Genomic DNA, 14214 nt, shown 5'->3' on the forward strand with positions numbered 1-14214 from the left:
AATGTTCTTTCATTAGTACATCTATTCTAGTTAAAAATCGTTTATTATTGAAATATAAATAGAAATGTTGAATAATGAGTACAGCGAATAACTGAGCACCCTTCCACACTAGTCGGGATTCGGTGAATCCCGCATGTCTGGAGCCACCTTTAGATGTATGTCAGCTTAAGAATTAAGAATAACGAGTGAAGTATGAATGTGAATGGTTAGAGCAGTATTTAGTCAAAGGTCGTGAGTTCGAATCCTGTTTGTGACACTAACTTTTTCATTTCACTCAAGACCTTATATAAAGAGTCAAAGAGACTAATTAACTAATACTCAGTTAGCTTTTTCACCTCAACAAAGACCTTAAATAACAATTCTATTTAATTTACATAACATTTAATTTACATTACATTATGACTCTAAATACAAGACTTAATTCTGAATTAAATTAATTAAATCCAATTGTTTTTATATAGTCACTTTCATACTTAAAGATTAGAAATAGCGTAATAAAGACATTTTATACAATTTAAAATGACTTTCAGAGTTTTGAATGTATGACTAGAGCTGCCAACGATTGTCACATGTGTTGTCTATTTTCATCGCGAAAAAGTAAGTGTTTTGTTCACTTTGAAGTAATTCATTTTTATAAAGTCTTTTGTATATAAAGTATATAAATAATTTTTGTTTTATATGAAGTTTTTAAAAAAATCTAGACGTGGCCGCGTGCTGCTCCCTGCCTCAGTTGCAGAAAATAACGCTCTACAGAAGCCAGTCTTCGAGGGCGGTTATGTGTGAATCCAGGTCAAAGATTATGTCAGCACTTGCATCCGCCGACGACGTTTTTGATTTTAGCTCTCGTTAGGAAGGTTCCGAAAAATATGGCCGCCTTTCTTTATTAAAAAAAAAGCATGTAATTCGTTAAATTCCAAACTAAAATAGTGACAATAAAATAGTTATCGATCAATTATTAGATATCGGGTAAAACAAGCGCGAGGGGTCGTTGATTTAGATTAAGATGAGTGTGGACGCTTACGGGCCGAGTTCGCAGACGTTGACTTTTCTGGACACAGAGGAAAACGACATAATCGGAGCCGACACTCAAGGGTCACAGTATGATTTCACGGATTTTACACTACCCTCACAAAGCCAGACTCAGCCGTCGCAGTTGGACGTCGGAGCCGGTCAAATCCAGGTGAAATGCATAAATTAAAAAAAAAAAAAATTAAAAATCAATTTCCATCCTTGCCAATACATTTTAAAAGTTTGTTAAGGTTATCTTGACCAAGACTTCTTATCAGAAAAGCTACGTCTTATGGTTTTTCCCGTTAATACATCTACAACTATTAAACTACGCCTAATACCAATTACGGACCAATTTGCCGTTTCAGCAACGATTCCGTCTCAGCATGATAGCAAGTTGCTAGATCATATTATTCCTCTTGGCAAAAACTCGGTTTTCCGTTTTAATAGAACGTCTATTTTGGACAAATGAAGTCACAAGCCATACTTGGGCTTATCATCTGGTTTACGCTACGAAGTGCGATGATGAACATATCATACGTTATCACCTCGCGCGATAAACGATCAATTTTGAAGTTTAAAATTCAAAATTTCGCCGTTATGGAACGTTAATTAAACATTAGGTTAGAAGAAAATTCAACCGACCTAATTCAATTCGTGTGGGCGTATTGTAATAAAAGTCAGCAAACACCTGATAATTAGGATAATTTTATATTTTAAAAAACTTTTTATTTTATTTTATGCCACTGTATAAATAAGCACTAAACACCATTTAAATGTTTTGTGATATTTCATGTACAGGTCTGCAGGGTGATAAACGTGTAGGGTCATAGTCAGTCATTTTGATTCGCCTGCTTTCTCTACTCTTTCCGCCATTGTCAGTCATTGGCTTTAGTGCTAAAAACAATTTCACATTTTCTAAATTTATAAAAAGATTGGCAAAATAAAACAAAGACTAAATACAAAAAAGTCCTGATGAGTGTTGGGGAGGGGGTCGAACCCCAAAACCCAGGACAATGGAATTTATTATGTTTTAATTGACAGGTGAATTGAGAAGTCGCATATGCAAATATCACTTTTATTATATGTATCTAATGGAAAAAACTTTGATGGAACAGTTTTTGTTTTAATCGTTAAACATTTCCAAAAGGTCAAATTGAAAAACAGTTTCTAGAGTTATGTTATTGAAGCGATATTAAAGGCCTACCGCCTGTGACTCCAATTTGATTCCAAAAACCTAACACCCTACCACAAGCTTTGAATACAGGGGTTTTCTAGAAGAGTTGTGTCGTTCTGGAACGATATATAAACAATATAAAGGGTGTATTTGTATTAAATGTAAACAGACTTGGAGTTTCACATGTACAAGATAAGAGAGGGTGTTCTTCGAATCAGAAGTGACTTGCTATGTGAAATATATACCTGTTTGGTGTACATATAAGGAGACCCATGATATAATGAAAGATTGATTGTATATCAAAATGTTGCCTATAAACATAAAGCCTTCTACGATAGAAAATATGCTCAACTGTTTTTTTATTTTTGCATAACGAGCGCCCACACAGTCACTTTCCGTCCAGAAGGTGCCCATGAGTTTTTGTTGTACAACTTATACGCAGTCTTGCCAGTACAGCCTGTTCCATTTTCAACCGGTTCTCCAGGTACCAGATGTCTTTCTTAACCTGCCATAGTTTGGCAGGGTTATTTTTATTTTTACGAGACAAATGATTTTTCCATTTTACTTTTACTGTATTGGAAATTAGAAAACGTTGGGTCTTCTGGCAGCTTATTTAGACGTCCTTTCTGTTTCTTTGTTTTTGGCTCTCCCTGTGTAACCTTCCCAAATGGATTATTAAAACTCAATTCTTACAAAATAGAGGTTTTTTTGCATCTTAATAAAGCATTTGTAAGATATAAAAGGAAAAGTACAGTTATGTTAAATTTTCTTATCTTAGATTCTTATATTATCTTAATTCTTAGACTTCACAAAAAATTCAGCAACTGTCCTATGTATTTTAAATTTAATAGTGTACATTAGAGCAGTTTGAGACTGAATATGGATTTTATTAGTTATGAATTGGTTTTTGAACTTTGTTACATAGTGATAACATCCAATAAATTAAGTCTGGTGCACAAGATAAAAAGACACTTTATGGCGATTTTCTTGTAAAACTGTTTAGGTTTTATACACCCAAAATGTATTACATTTCTTTTATAACATGACATTTACAAAATCAAAATTTCAATTTTTTTTTTTTAAACCTAGGTCAATGGGAAACTCAACATAGACATTGATGGTGTGGTATCTGCCACAGCACAGAAGCTAGGAGAACTTCAGTTTGAGGAGGAGGAGGAAGATGCCTTTTACAATAAAGTAATTTTTTCTTTCAATTCTTTTTATTGAATAAATTAATTGTACAAGTTGAGAAAATGTGTTTTTTGTTGTAGGAATTGCCTCTTTACGCTTGTAAATACTGCGGAATCCATGATCCTAGTTGTGTTGTTATGTGTAATGTCTGTAAAAAATGGTTTTGTAATGGTCGTGGGAATACATCAGGATCCCACATAATCAACCATCTTGTTAGGGCAAAGCATAAGGTAAAAATGTTTAGTTTACTTGATTGAATTATTATTTTTTATGTTTATTTTTTAAATCTAGGAAGTAACTCTTCACAAGGATGGACCACTAGGTGAAACTATATTAGAATGCTATTCTTGTGGTGTAAGGAATGTTTTTGTGTTGGGATTTATTCCGGCAAAGGCAGATTCGGTTGTGGTGCTCTTATGCCGCCAACCTTGTGCAGCGCAAAACTCCTTGAAAGATATGAACTGGTTTGTATATTAAAAAATTTACTTTCATCCTAAAAGTAAGGTTTTTTAAATATATTTTTTCCTTTGCAGGGATCAAGAGCAGTGGAAACCGTTAATTTCTGACAGGTGCTTTTTATCATGGCTCGTTAAAGTTCCTGCAGAGCAGGATCAATTACGAGCGAGACAGGTCAATGGAACTCAGATAGCCAAAATGGAAGAACTTTGGAGAGACAACGCAGATGCAACATTTTCAGACCTTGAAAAGCCAGGTGTTGATGAAGAACCTCAGCAAGTCCTTTTAAGGTAAATAAATGTTGGATTAATAAAGTTCAATAAAGATGATTGAACAAAAGTAATGATTATTTATGAAGAGTCGGCTTCTTTGAAGTGAAAGGGACCGACAATGGAAAAAAAGACAAACCAACAAACCATTGCCCCTTTTCTCCATTGTCGGTCCCTTTCACCTCAAAGAAGCCGACGCATAGAAAAATGAATTTCTTCCCTACTTCCTTCCCCACTCCTTCAAAATCAAACATGTATAAACAAAAAATATTAATATCTCACTAACACAATAGTGACACTTCTACACAGAAAACACACTTTGAGTGAGTACAAATACTTTGATTAAATATAAAATTTCTATATTGCATACACCATTGTATAAATTCATATAGTCATATCTTATATGAATTAATATAATTTAATCAATGGTTTATAAATCCCAGACCCTGAAGATGATCTCAATAAAGATGGAAACATTGGCATGTTAAAGAAAAGGTTTTTCTAAACCTACACACACCAGACCACATCTCATGATTTCTAAATAATGATTTAACAAATTTGAACATAAATATGGTGGTATGCTAATAATTCACAAACTAGGATGAGAGCCGATTAACCCACTGGTTCATCATATCTTTATCATAATATTTTTACAATAAATATTTATTATATTATTGTAACATGTTCATCCTGATCTCCTTGTTATATAAATATTTATTCAAAAAGTTTAGAGTTACATTTAAATAATTTTTCTGAAAAACAAAAACATTAGACATGCTAGATACGTTTATAATTCATCAAGGAATTATTTACTGCTTTATGACTTTTATTGTTCAAAGAAATCAATTAATTTATGAATAAATGTTTGATTTATAGGTATGAAGATGGTTATCAATATCAAAACAAATGGTTAGAACATTTTTGGCCCTCTTGTCAAACTGGAAGCTGATTACGACAAAAGATTGAAAGAATCCCAGACTCAAGAGAATGTTGAAGTCAGATGGGATGTGGGGCTTAACAAGAAGATCATTGCATATTTTACCCTAGCAAAATCTGATGGAGATATGAAATTAATGCACGGAGACGAATTGAGATTGCGTTATTTGGGTGAAATGCACAAAGCTTGGTCTGGAGTCGGCCATGTCATAAAGATTCCAGACAATTATGGGGAAGAAGTGGGAATTGAATTGAAATCGACTGTAGGAGCTCCGACCGATTGCACATCAAATTTTGTTGTCGACTTCATATGGAAAAGCACAAGCTTTGATAGGTAAATCTTATAATTTAATATTACAAACATTATTATTATATTAATGACTTTAATTTTTGTGTAGAATGCAGTTCGCTCTGAGGAAATTTGCTGTAGACGATGTCTCAGTCTCTGCTTACATTTACCATCGGTTGCTGGGCCATGATGTTGAAGATATGCTTTTTAGAGTGCATTTACCAAAACATTTCTCAGCCCCTAATCTTCCCGATCTTAATCGATCACAAGTATATATAATTTGAATAAATACAACGTAAAATCCTCGCTCTAAAATTTATTTTTTATTTTTAAAGGTTTATGCAGTTAAGCATACGCTTCAAAGGCCGCTTTCCTTGATCCAAGGTCCTCCAGGTACAGGAAAGACAGTAACCTCTGCCACCATAGTGTTTCAGCTTGTTAAACAAAACGGCGGCCCTGTGCTAGTATGTGCTCCATCAAATATTGCTGTCGACCAATTAACTGAAAAAATCCATAGAACGGGATTGAAGGTATGAATTTTTAATTAGGAAGCGAATTTAATTGGGTTCAGTAACTTACATTGATCACAATTTGCAATTCAGGTTGTCAGAGTTTGTGCAAAGTCTCGGGAGGCGATAGATTCACCGGTGTCTTTTCTAGCCCTTCATAATCAAATTCGTAAAATGGACTGGTAAGCATATTAATATAATTAAATTTAATTTATATAATTATTGTGAGTGCAATATTTATCATCTTGTGTCTAATCATAAGTTACAGAATCATCAGAAATTTTTAAAAATTGTACTTTAGGGTATGCTTAAAACCTGTCTATGTATTTCAAATTGTAGACATTTTTTTTATCATTAAATTATAATAATAATAAATTAATTTTTAAACTGGGGAAGAATAGTTGTACAGAATAGTCTTTGAGACAATATGCATTTTATGTGTAAAATTTGTTTAGATATTTAAAATAATAAAATATTGTAGCAATACAGAACTTCAGAAGCTGCAGCAGCTGAAGGATGAGACTGGAGAATTATCTTCTGTTGATGAAAAGAGATATCGAATGTTGAAAAAATCTTCTGAAAAAGAGCTCCTCGATGCTGCTGATGTCATTTGTTGTACTTGTGTCGGAGCAGGGGATCCAAGGTTAATAAGGCTCAAGTTTCATTCAATCCTTATTGATGAGAGTATGCAAGCGACAGAACCAGAATGTATGGTACCAGTTATTCTTGGGGCTAAACAGGTAAATATTTAGTACTTTATATACATTTTTTGTTCTTAAATAATCCTTGTTATGTTTAATAACATTTGATGTTTGTTTGAAAGTTAATTTTAGTCGGAGATCACTGCCAATTAGGGCCTGTAGTCATGTGCAAAAAAGCTTCACGTGCTGGGTTGTCTCAGTCATTATTTGAGAGGCTAGTTGTTCTTGGTATACGACCTTTTAGGTTAGAAGTACAATACCGTATGCACCCTGAGCTCTCAAGGTTTCCTTCTAATTTCTTTTATGAGGGATCTCTACAGAATGGTGTCAGTGCAGGTAAACTTCCAAGCCACTTACATTAATTTCACAGATTTTAATAATTTTTTGTATTTATTTTAGATGAAAGAAAACTGTCAAAAGTTGAATTTCCTTGGCCTGTACCTGACAAACCCATGCTGTTTTATGTGACACAAGGTCAGGAGGAAATCGCCGGATCTGGAACCTCATATTTAAACAGGACTGAAGCTTCGAATGTCGAGAAAATGACGACTAGGTTTCTTAGAGCTGGAGTCAAGCCAGAGCAGATAGGAGTTATAACACCTTACGAAGGCCAAAGAGCTTATCTTGTAAGTTTAAAAAAATAAATAAAATCATCACCAGTTATAAACTTATAGGAGAAATTAAATAACAATTCTTGTCTTTTAGGTGCAATACATGCAGTATCAAGGAGCACTTCACTCAAAACTTTACCAAGAAATTGAAGTTGCCAGTGTTGATGCTTTTCAGGGTAGAGAAAAAGATTTAATAATTATGTCTTGTGTGAGATCGAATGAACATCAAGGTATCGGCTTTCTAAATGACCCTAGGAGATTAAATGTAGCTCTAACAAGAGCTAAATATGGCATTATTATTGTTGGAAATCCAAAAGTACTTTCCAAGGTAAATATTCAACTTTCAATAATTATTTAAGAGAGAGGATCCAACAAGTTTTGTTTTTTCATTTTATTAATGTTTACTTATTGCACACCTACAAGAAAATTGACACAACTATCTATAAAAACTGTCTTGATCCATCTATATTGTCTTTCATTTGACCAAGACTAAAAATTCTACCTGACTGCCCTTAAAAACTACGCCTTTTTGAGTTGTGTCACTTTTCTTGCATATTTTGGCTCTCAGTATTTTAAGTTAGGTCGTTTGCTCTAACAATGATGGTGGTTAATGAATGACTGTAAGGGTATTCATTTTTTTGAGATAGTAGGGGATAGGGACAGGGATAAAAGAGGCGGCCACAAAGCCTTCACCTGAATTGATCTATTGTGCTCCCTCCCCTGTTTTTTATAAGTCACTGGCCACTTCAGGTTATTAATTGGCCTCCATAGCTTTTCCAGTGATTCTTTAGTGTAGGATCTTGCTTGCGGCTTTTCTTGTCGTAGTTGCAAGAACCTGCACCTAAATAGACCTTCACAGAAACTAAAATATGTCTGCTCCTCCTCTTCTTGGTTGTCCCTGCAGTGTTTCTTCTGTTTGTATTCCTATCTGCTGGGACATGTGCTTTCTTATGTGGCAATGTCTTATCAGGAGTCCAACCAGAATCCTGGTTCGGTTGTGGTTGCCTTCCAGTAATTATTTATAAGTTTTGCGGATTGTCCTTCTACGAATCTCTTTGCATAGCTTCATGCTTGTGGAATTGTTCTACCTGGTTTCGGCTCATTAAGGATTCATGTTAAGATGTATCCTTAAGATGTTTTATGGCAGGGTGCTAAGCCACAGTACTGGGTAGCCTTTTATACCATGGCTATCTTGACTTGTGCCAAGGCCCCCTCGTAGGATACCTCCTTCTTGGTGGGTCTTGGCTTTTTTGGCCCCTGCTTTTAGGGGGTGCTGTCTTAGTAATTGGATTACTATAAAATAATGTAGAAGTTGAAACAAACATTGCTACATTGCAAATCTTCAATCAGTTGTAAAGTGGGGGAAAAAAACAATGCATGAGAATGGTTGGAAGGTCCGCTCGGTTTGATTCACATCTGCGCTGACTCGCTGTAGCATGACATTGAGTAAAGAATCCCATTTAAGATGTGATTTAAAAAATACTAAAATACAACACACTGGATTCGAGATTCATTGTCGCAGAGCGTCCCAAACTCAAGAAAATGAATCCCAGTGTGTACTAGGCTTAAGAGTCCACCTACAGTTGTCTTTTTTTCTCACACACCCGAAAACTTAAAAAAAAAGCCTGTTTTTATAATTTTTTGACCTAGGTCACTTTTCTTGTGGGTGCGATAGGTTGGATCCTCTTTCAATAAAATGTATTTTGTATAATATAAACTATAAGTCTTATGTGTTTTATTATTCATTTAGCAACCTTTATGGAATCACTTATTGAATTTTTACAAAGAGCAGAAAGTGCTTGTAGAAGGTCCTCTAAATAATTTGAAGGAATCACAAATTCAGTTTTCAAAGCCAAAGCAAATAGTCAACACTGCCAATCCTGGAACGCATTTTATGTCGACTACAGTTTATGATGCCCGTGAAGCAATGGTGCCCGGTAGTATCTATGACAGAAGTAGTGGTTCAAATAATCCTTCACATTATTATCCTAGGCCACCAGGTAGTCATATGGCATTTATACTTTTGTTGACAATATTTTACTAAATAATACTTTTTAGCCGGTAGTGGGATGGACTTGTTCTCTAGACCTCATGACCCTATTAGTTATATATCTGCAGACCGAGCTCAAGCAGCAATATCTAACATGCCTGTTCCACTGGGAATGTTTATGAACATGACTCATGTCCCTCCACGTTTCTACAATCAGCACCAACAAGCACTCCAAGGTTGGGGTTTTTATTTATTTAATTTTTTAAATATTAATTATGGTTTAATGTTGTACTTCTTTTCTTTTAATTTCACAGCAAGGCAAAATCAAAGAGGCGGAAGGTTAGGAAGTGGACGTGTTCGTAACAAGGGAATTAACGTTAAGAATAAATTAGCTGCTCTTAGCCAAAGCAATAGTCAGGATATTACTCAGCCTTACAGCCAAGGAATTACTCAGGCCATGTCTCAGGTAAATATTTTTTTAATATTTTACACAAAGCTCTATCGTTATCTAGTTATAAATATTGTTATAAATAAAGACCTAATTCTTATGCAATTATCTTTTTATTAATAATTTGAATCATGGAAAGGATGTTCTTATGTCATGATTATTTTGCATGAAATTCCACATGTTTATGGTTTACGGGACGTAATTGCATTTTATCCAACTTCAAATTTTTATTATTTTTATATGTGAAAATACATAATTTTTATGGATTAACTGTGTTGAGTAAACAAATTGAGGGTAAAATCTTATTTATAATGCGTTTCATCAAAGTTTTCAACTTCCGATGCCTAGAAGTTTCCAAGTAAATATTTTCGGTTTTTCGGTTTGATATCCACTGATCCGCTCTGCTCCATCACTTGTGTATTTCTCTTTTCTTTTCTTTTTTTCTCAGTTTTTCTTTGGTTTGGAAGCAAAACAAAACCACATTATTATTTTTAATTTTTTAATTTAAATAGTATCCATTAAGGTTGTTATACCTAAAGTGGAAAAAGTGGTGGCTACAGGACTACCCGGAACCGAAGACCGATGGTAAATTTGTCTTGATTGACCAGGTCTTTTTTGAAACACATTCTGTATTACAAGAGGTATGACTTGAGAGGGGGAAAAGATGATATATCTGATGTTGGATTACAATGAAATAAATAATTTGTTGTACTTGGTATTATTTGTTTATAATTTAAAGTTGATTGTATATGAAGAAGTTTATTTAATTATTAGGTAAATAAAATGGTTAATATGTTAAACAAGATTTTTTACCGTATTACACTATTTATTGTGGGGGAGGGGGCATCAGCGGCTTTAATGGTTTAGGTAGTTAATACCTTTTTTTTGTACATTTTGAGATTTTTATTGCACATTTTAAAGGTTTCTACTCCACGAAATTCCGGTTTTTAGCTGTGAATATTTAAAACTGACTAGCCTTTTTTTCCTTCAGGGTATGTCTCAACCTGGACTTAGTTTATCTCAAGCTGGCTTATCCCAAGCGGAACTTTCTCAAGAGTCGTATTTGGTGGGTGAGTTTCCATCTCAAGTAGATGGTCTTCTTTCTCAAGATTCGACATACCAAGGCGAGAGGTCGTCTTTCTACACTCCACCAAATCCTCATTTTTCGCAGGTAAATCATCCGTCTTTATTATTATTATTATTTTAAATAATATGTTTATAATTTGTATTTCATTGTTCTAGCCTTATTGAGAAACCTCATGAGTATGGGATGTACACAAAAACAGCAAGAAAGCAACATGGCTGCTGTTGAAACATTGGGCACTGAGCCCTGAGCAACAAGGCGCTAAGCGTTCTACGAGGAGGAGATATAAAATCATAAATACTGGAAAGAAAATCTGTCCAAACGGTCACTTCTAGAAAGCACTGGGAAGTGCAGATAAACCACCTCATTTTACAAACACTGTTGGAGTTTTGTTGTAACAACTAGCTAATTTTTGTTTTTATTCTGAAAAATCCATTATAAATCATATTTTTAAATCACATTAAAAGCCATATTTACACTCATTGATTGAGTATCTGAATTAAATCTGTACGTTATTTTCTCTTATATGAAAGTTAGGTGGTGTATAGCCAGCTTTTGTGCTAAATATCAAGAAGCACCCATTTTCAACACGATTAGTATTTGCATTATCTTTTAATATTATTAATTGTTCCTCATTAAGCAAATACATGTTTGTTTTGCAACATTATTTTTCAGAACCACTTGTCAGTTTTTGTTATTTATATATGCAATTTATTTGAGGAATCTTGTTTGTTATGTCAAATGAAATAAAAGAAAGAATTATTTTGTTAGAGAATATATTATAAAGAAATGTTACATATTTTTGTACACTTGTGATTTTTTTTAATTATCTTTTTTTATTATTATTATTATATTCATAATTAAGTTTGCATTGCAAACAATAAAAAGTAGGAAACAGAACATAGCCGCTGCGTGCTTAACAACAGAAGTGAACCACCCAGAAACAAATCTATTTAACAAGTGGAGTAAGAAGTAGTCGATTCATTGGCTTTTTCACAAATTAATGTTATAAAATTTTGTTTTTCTTAAATATTATAAAAGGAAAGGATAGAAGGAGGGAGCGAAAGCTAGCAAGAGGGAGAAAGTTTACTTAAATAAAGCATATTATTCAAGCTAGAATAGTTGCATTCTTCTAAAAAGTTCTAAATATATAATTTTTCCACAATTTTATCTTCTTTCTTTAATTATAAATAGTTAAATATATGACTAAAATCATTATCTAAAACAACGAACTATCCACGTTTCAACGATTTAAACAGTATATAACAAATATTTGAGTTGTTTATCCTACCCTTGTTGATCACAGGTTTCAGTTGTCTATTGAGATTTTTCAAAATTTGTTTTGTGAAACTTTATAATATATTGATTTAAAAATAATATCTTATTATTTTTCTCACATTTTTATTTGAATCGCCAGGCAAAAGTTTATTATAATTTAAAATTTAAACATGTTTAACTTCAGAAATAATTGATCTATTTTTCACATATTGTCAATCTATTATTTACATTAACACCCAATATTCTTGCCCTTGTACTTAAGAAAATTATGATAAAATGAATAGAAGAAAAGTATAATAAAAGTTTATTTTCAAAAAGCTTTTTTTTATTCCAACTATAGGTAAACATTTTTATCAATTAAATACCTTATATCAAATATTTTCTTAATAGCACACGTATTTTGTTATTAAAAAAAATGGGGGTGCAGGTGGCAGAAATGGTCAAGGCATTGATATGGCGTTTATCAATAAGAAAAGGCCAAAAATAAGATAAGTGACTGCTCACAAAATGTTTCAGACGTCCATTCAACTTTCCCCAGCTCAAGTTTAATAAAGCTGACCTTTTCCTTGTATATGAGATTTTACATTAACCAAACTGTTGTTGCATTGGACCATACTTTTATGAATAATGTTAACTTGAATTGTATTGATTGCTGGTTGTCATATCTTGAAATTCTATGTTTGGTGAGATTAATAAATGAACACTGAAGATTGCCTTTATAGCTCAAAATGTCTGTCTCTCAATAAATTAAACTACACATGATACAGAATACACATGGTTTCTTTCAATATTTATTATAACGTATCTGAAAGGTCTTGGTTGAGATGAAAAAATTAGTATCATGAGCGGGATTTAAATGCACAATAGCTCAAGTGGTTAGAGCAGCAGTGTATTTAGCAGATCGTGGGTTCGAATCCTGCTTGTGACACTAACTTTTTCATCCGAACCAAGACCTTAGATAAAAAGTATAATTAATTGACTTAATTCAGAAAATGTTTTTCTGAAACCTACATCACACCAGACCGCATCTCACGATTTCTGAATAATTATCGATTAACGGTCACTAATCACCACACAATATAAATTAAGTCAATTAATTATACTTTTTATCTAAGGTCTTGATTCGGATGGAAAAGTGTCACAAGCAGGATTCGAACCCACGATCTGCTAAATACACTGCTGCTTTAACCACTTGAGCTATTGTGCATAGCTCTGCATTTCTGAATAATTAATTTATATTTTTTGTCTTCTAGAGCTTTCTCTATAATATCAATTAATAAGAGGATCTATGGTGGAGTGCTTGATACTGCTAGTTGCTATTTACTGAGCCCTTCTGTATAAGAATAAATAATCACTATAATTTAATATTGGCAAAACTATCAAATTAAATTATAAAAACTTTGCCATGTTTATAAAAAGTAAAGAAAAACATTTACTATGTATGTAAGAATAAATTGATTTGTTTGAATTATGTAATCAATGAAATAATGTCAGATTTGGTCATCCTCATAGCAGTATTGCATCTTAAAATTCAGTTATTTTTGTTATTCTGTTTCTTGGATTCTAAAAAAATATGTATATGCAAAATAATAAAGTCACTTTTCTTATTTCTAGGTCGAGTCGTTAGCATGTACTGTGAACACAAATCTATGTTGGAACAGTTTTTGATTCCAAAAACCTGTTGCCCCTGATGATGGCCTTATAAAGGCAGTAAGCTTGGCAAGTAATTGCAGTGTCTTTTTTTTTACCAAACACCAGAGCCATATCATACTACTTGATAATTCCGCATAATCATATTTAGAAATAATTAATTTTTTTGTGTAAGGTATTGGTTGAAATGAAAAATTTACTGTCACGAGCGGGATTCGAACCAACGACCTTCGGCTTACATAAAAACAACACACGACCTTACATAAAAAGATGAATTAATCGAATGAAGTTATTTGGACAATCAGACCATGAAATATTATGGATTAAGAAATAATGTTTTATAGAATTTCCATAAGTTTGAAAATATCTGTCCTAAGCTGTACAATTCGTATTTCCCGGTAAATATTTTGCCTGAGGTATCATCACAGTATAAATTTCCGTTTGATCAACATTTGCTGATTTTGACGCGCCTCATAGCATTAAATGTTTTATTGTATTACGATATAAAAACTTGGCTAAATTTTGATTTTTTTTAACTAGATCAAATTCGACGGATCGGTGTTATTAGTCATTCCGTTCAAATACATAAAAATTGTTGCTTTCTCGATGGCGGTGAT

At 33.1% G+C, this 14214-nt stretch overlaps 1 protein-coding gene across 1 annotated transcript; it reads left to right on the forward strand.

The window, feature by feature from the left end:
- The first annotated feature begins 708 nt into the window (after window positions 1-708).
- LOC106666507 (regulator of nonsense transcripts 1-like) lies at window positions 709-11686 on the forward strand. The gene is given in 19 exon segments (XM_024229738.1): window positions 709-1180; window positions 3275-3382; window positions 3457-3606; window positions 3668-3840; window positions 3910-4122; window positions 4978-5002; window positions 5004-5371; window positions 5436-5595; window positions 5662-5856; window positions 5929-6017; window positions 6317-6575; window positions 6659-6872; window positions 6936-7162; window positions 7242-7475; window positions 8898-9147; window positions 9206-9373; window positions 9452-9603; window positions 10577-10756; window positions 10828-11686. Coding segments are annotated over 19 exon segments (3351 nt in total). The 5' UTR covers window positions 709-1003; the 3' UTR covers window positions 10837-11686.
- The last annotated feature ends 2528 nt before the right edge of the window (window positions 11687-14214 follow it).

Source organism: Cimex lectularius, unplaced genomic scaffold (genome assembly GCF_000648675.2).
Source record: "Cimex lectularius strain Harlan isolate CLEC.00 unplaced genomic scaffold, Clec_2.1 scaffold415, whole genome shotgun sequence".
NCBI lineage: Eukaryota > Metazoa > Arthropoda > Insecta > Hemiptera > Cimicidae > Cimex > Cimex lectularius.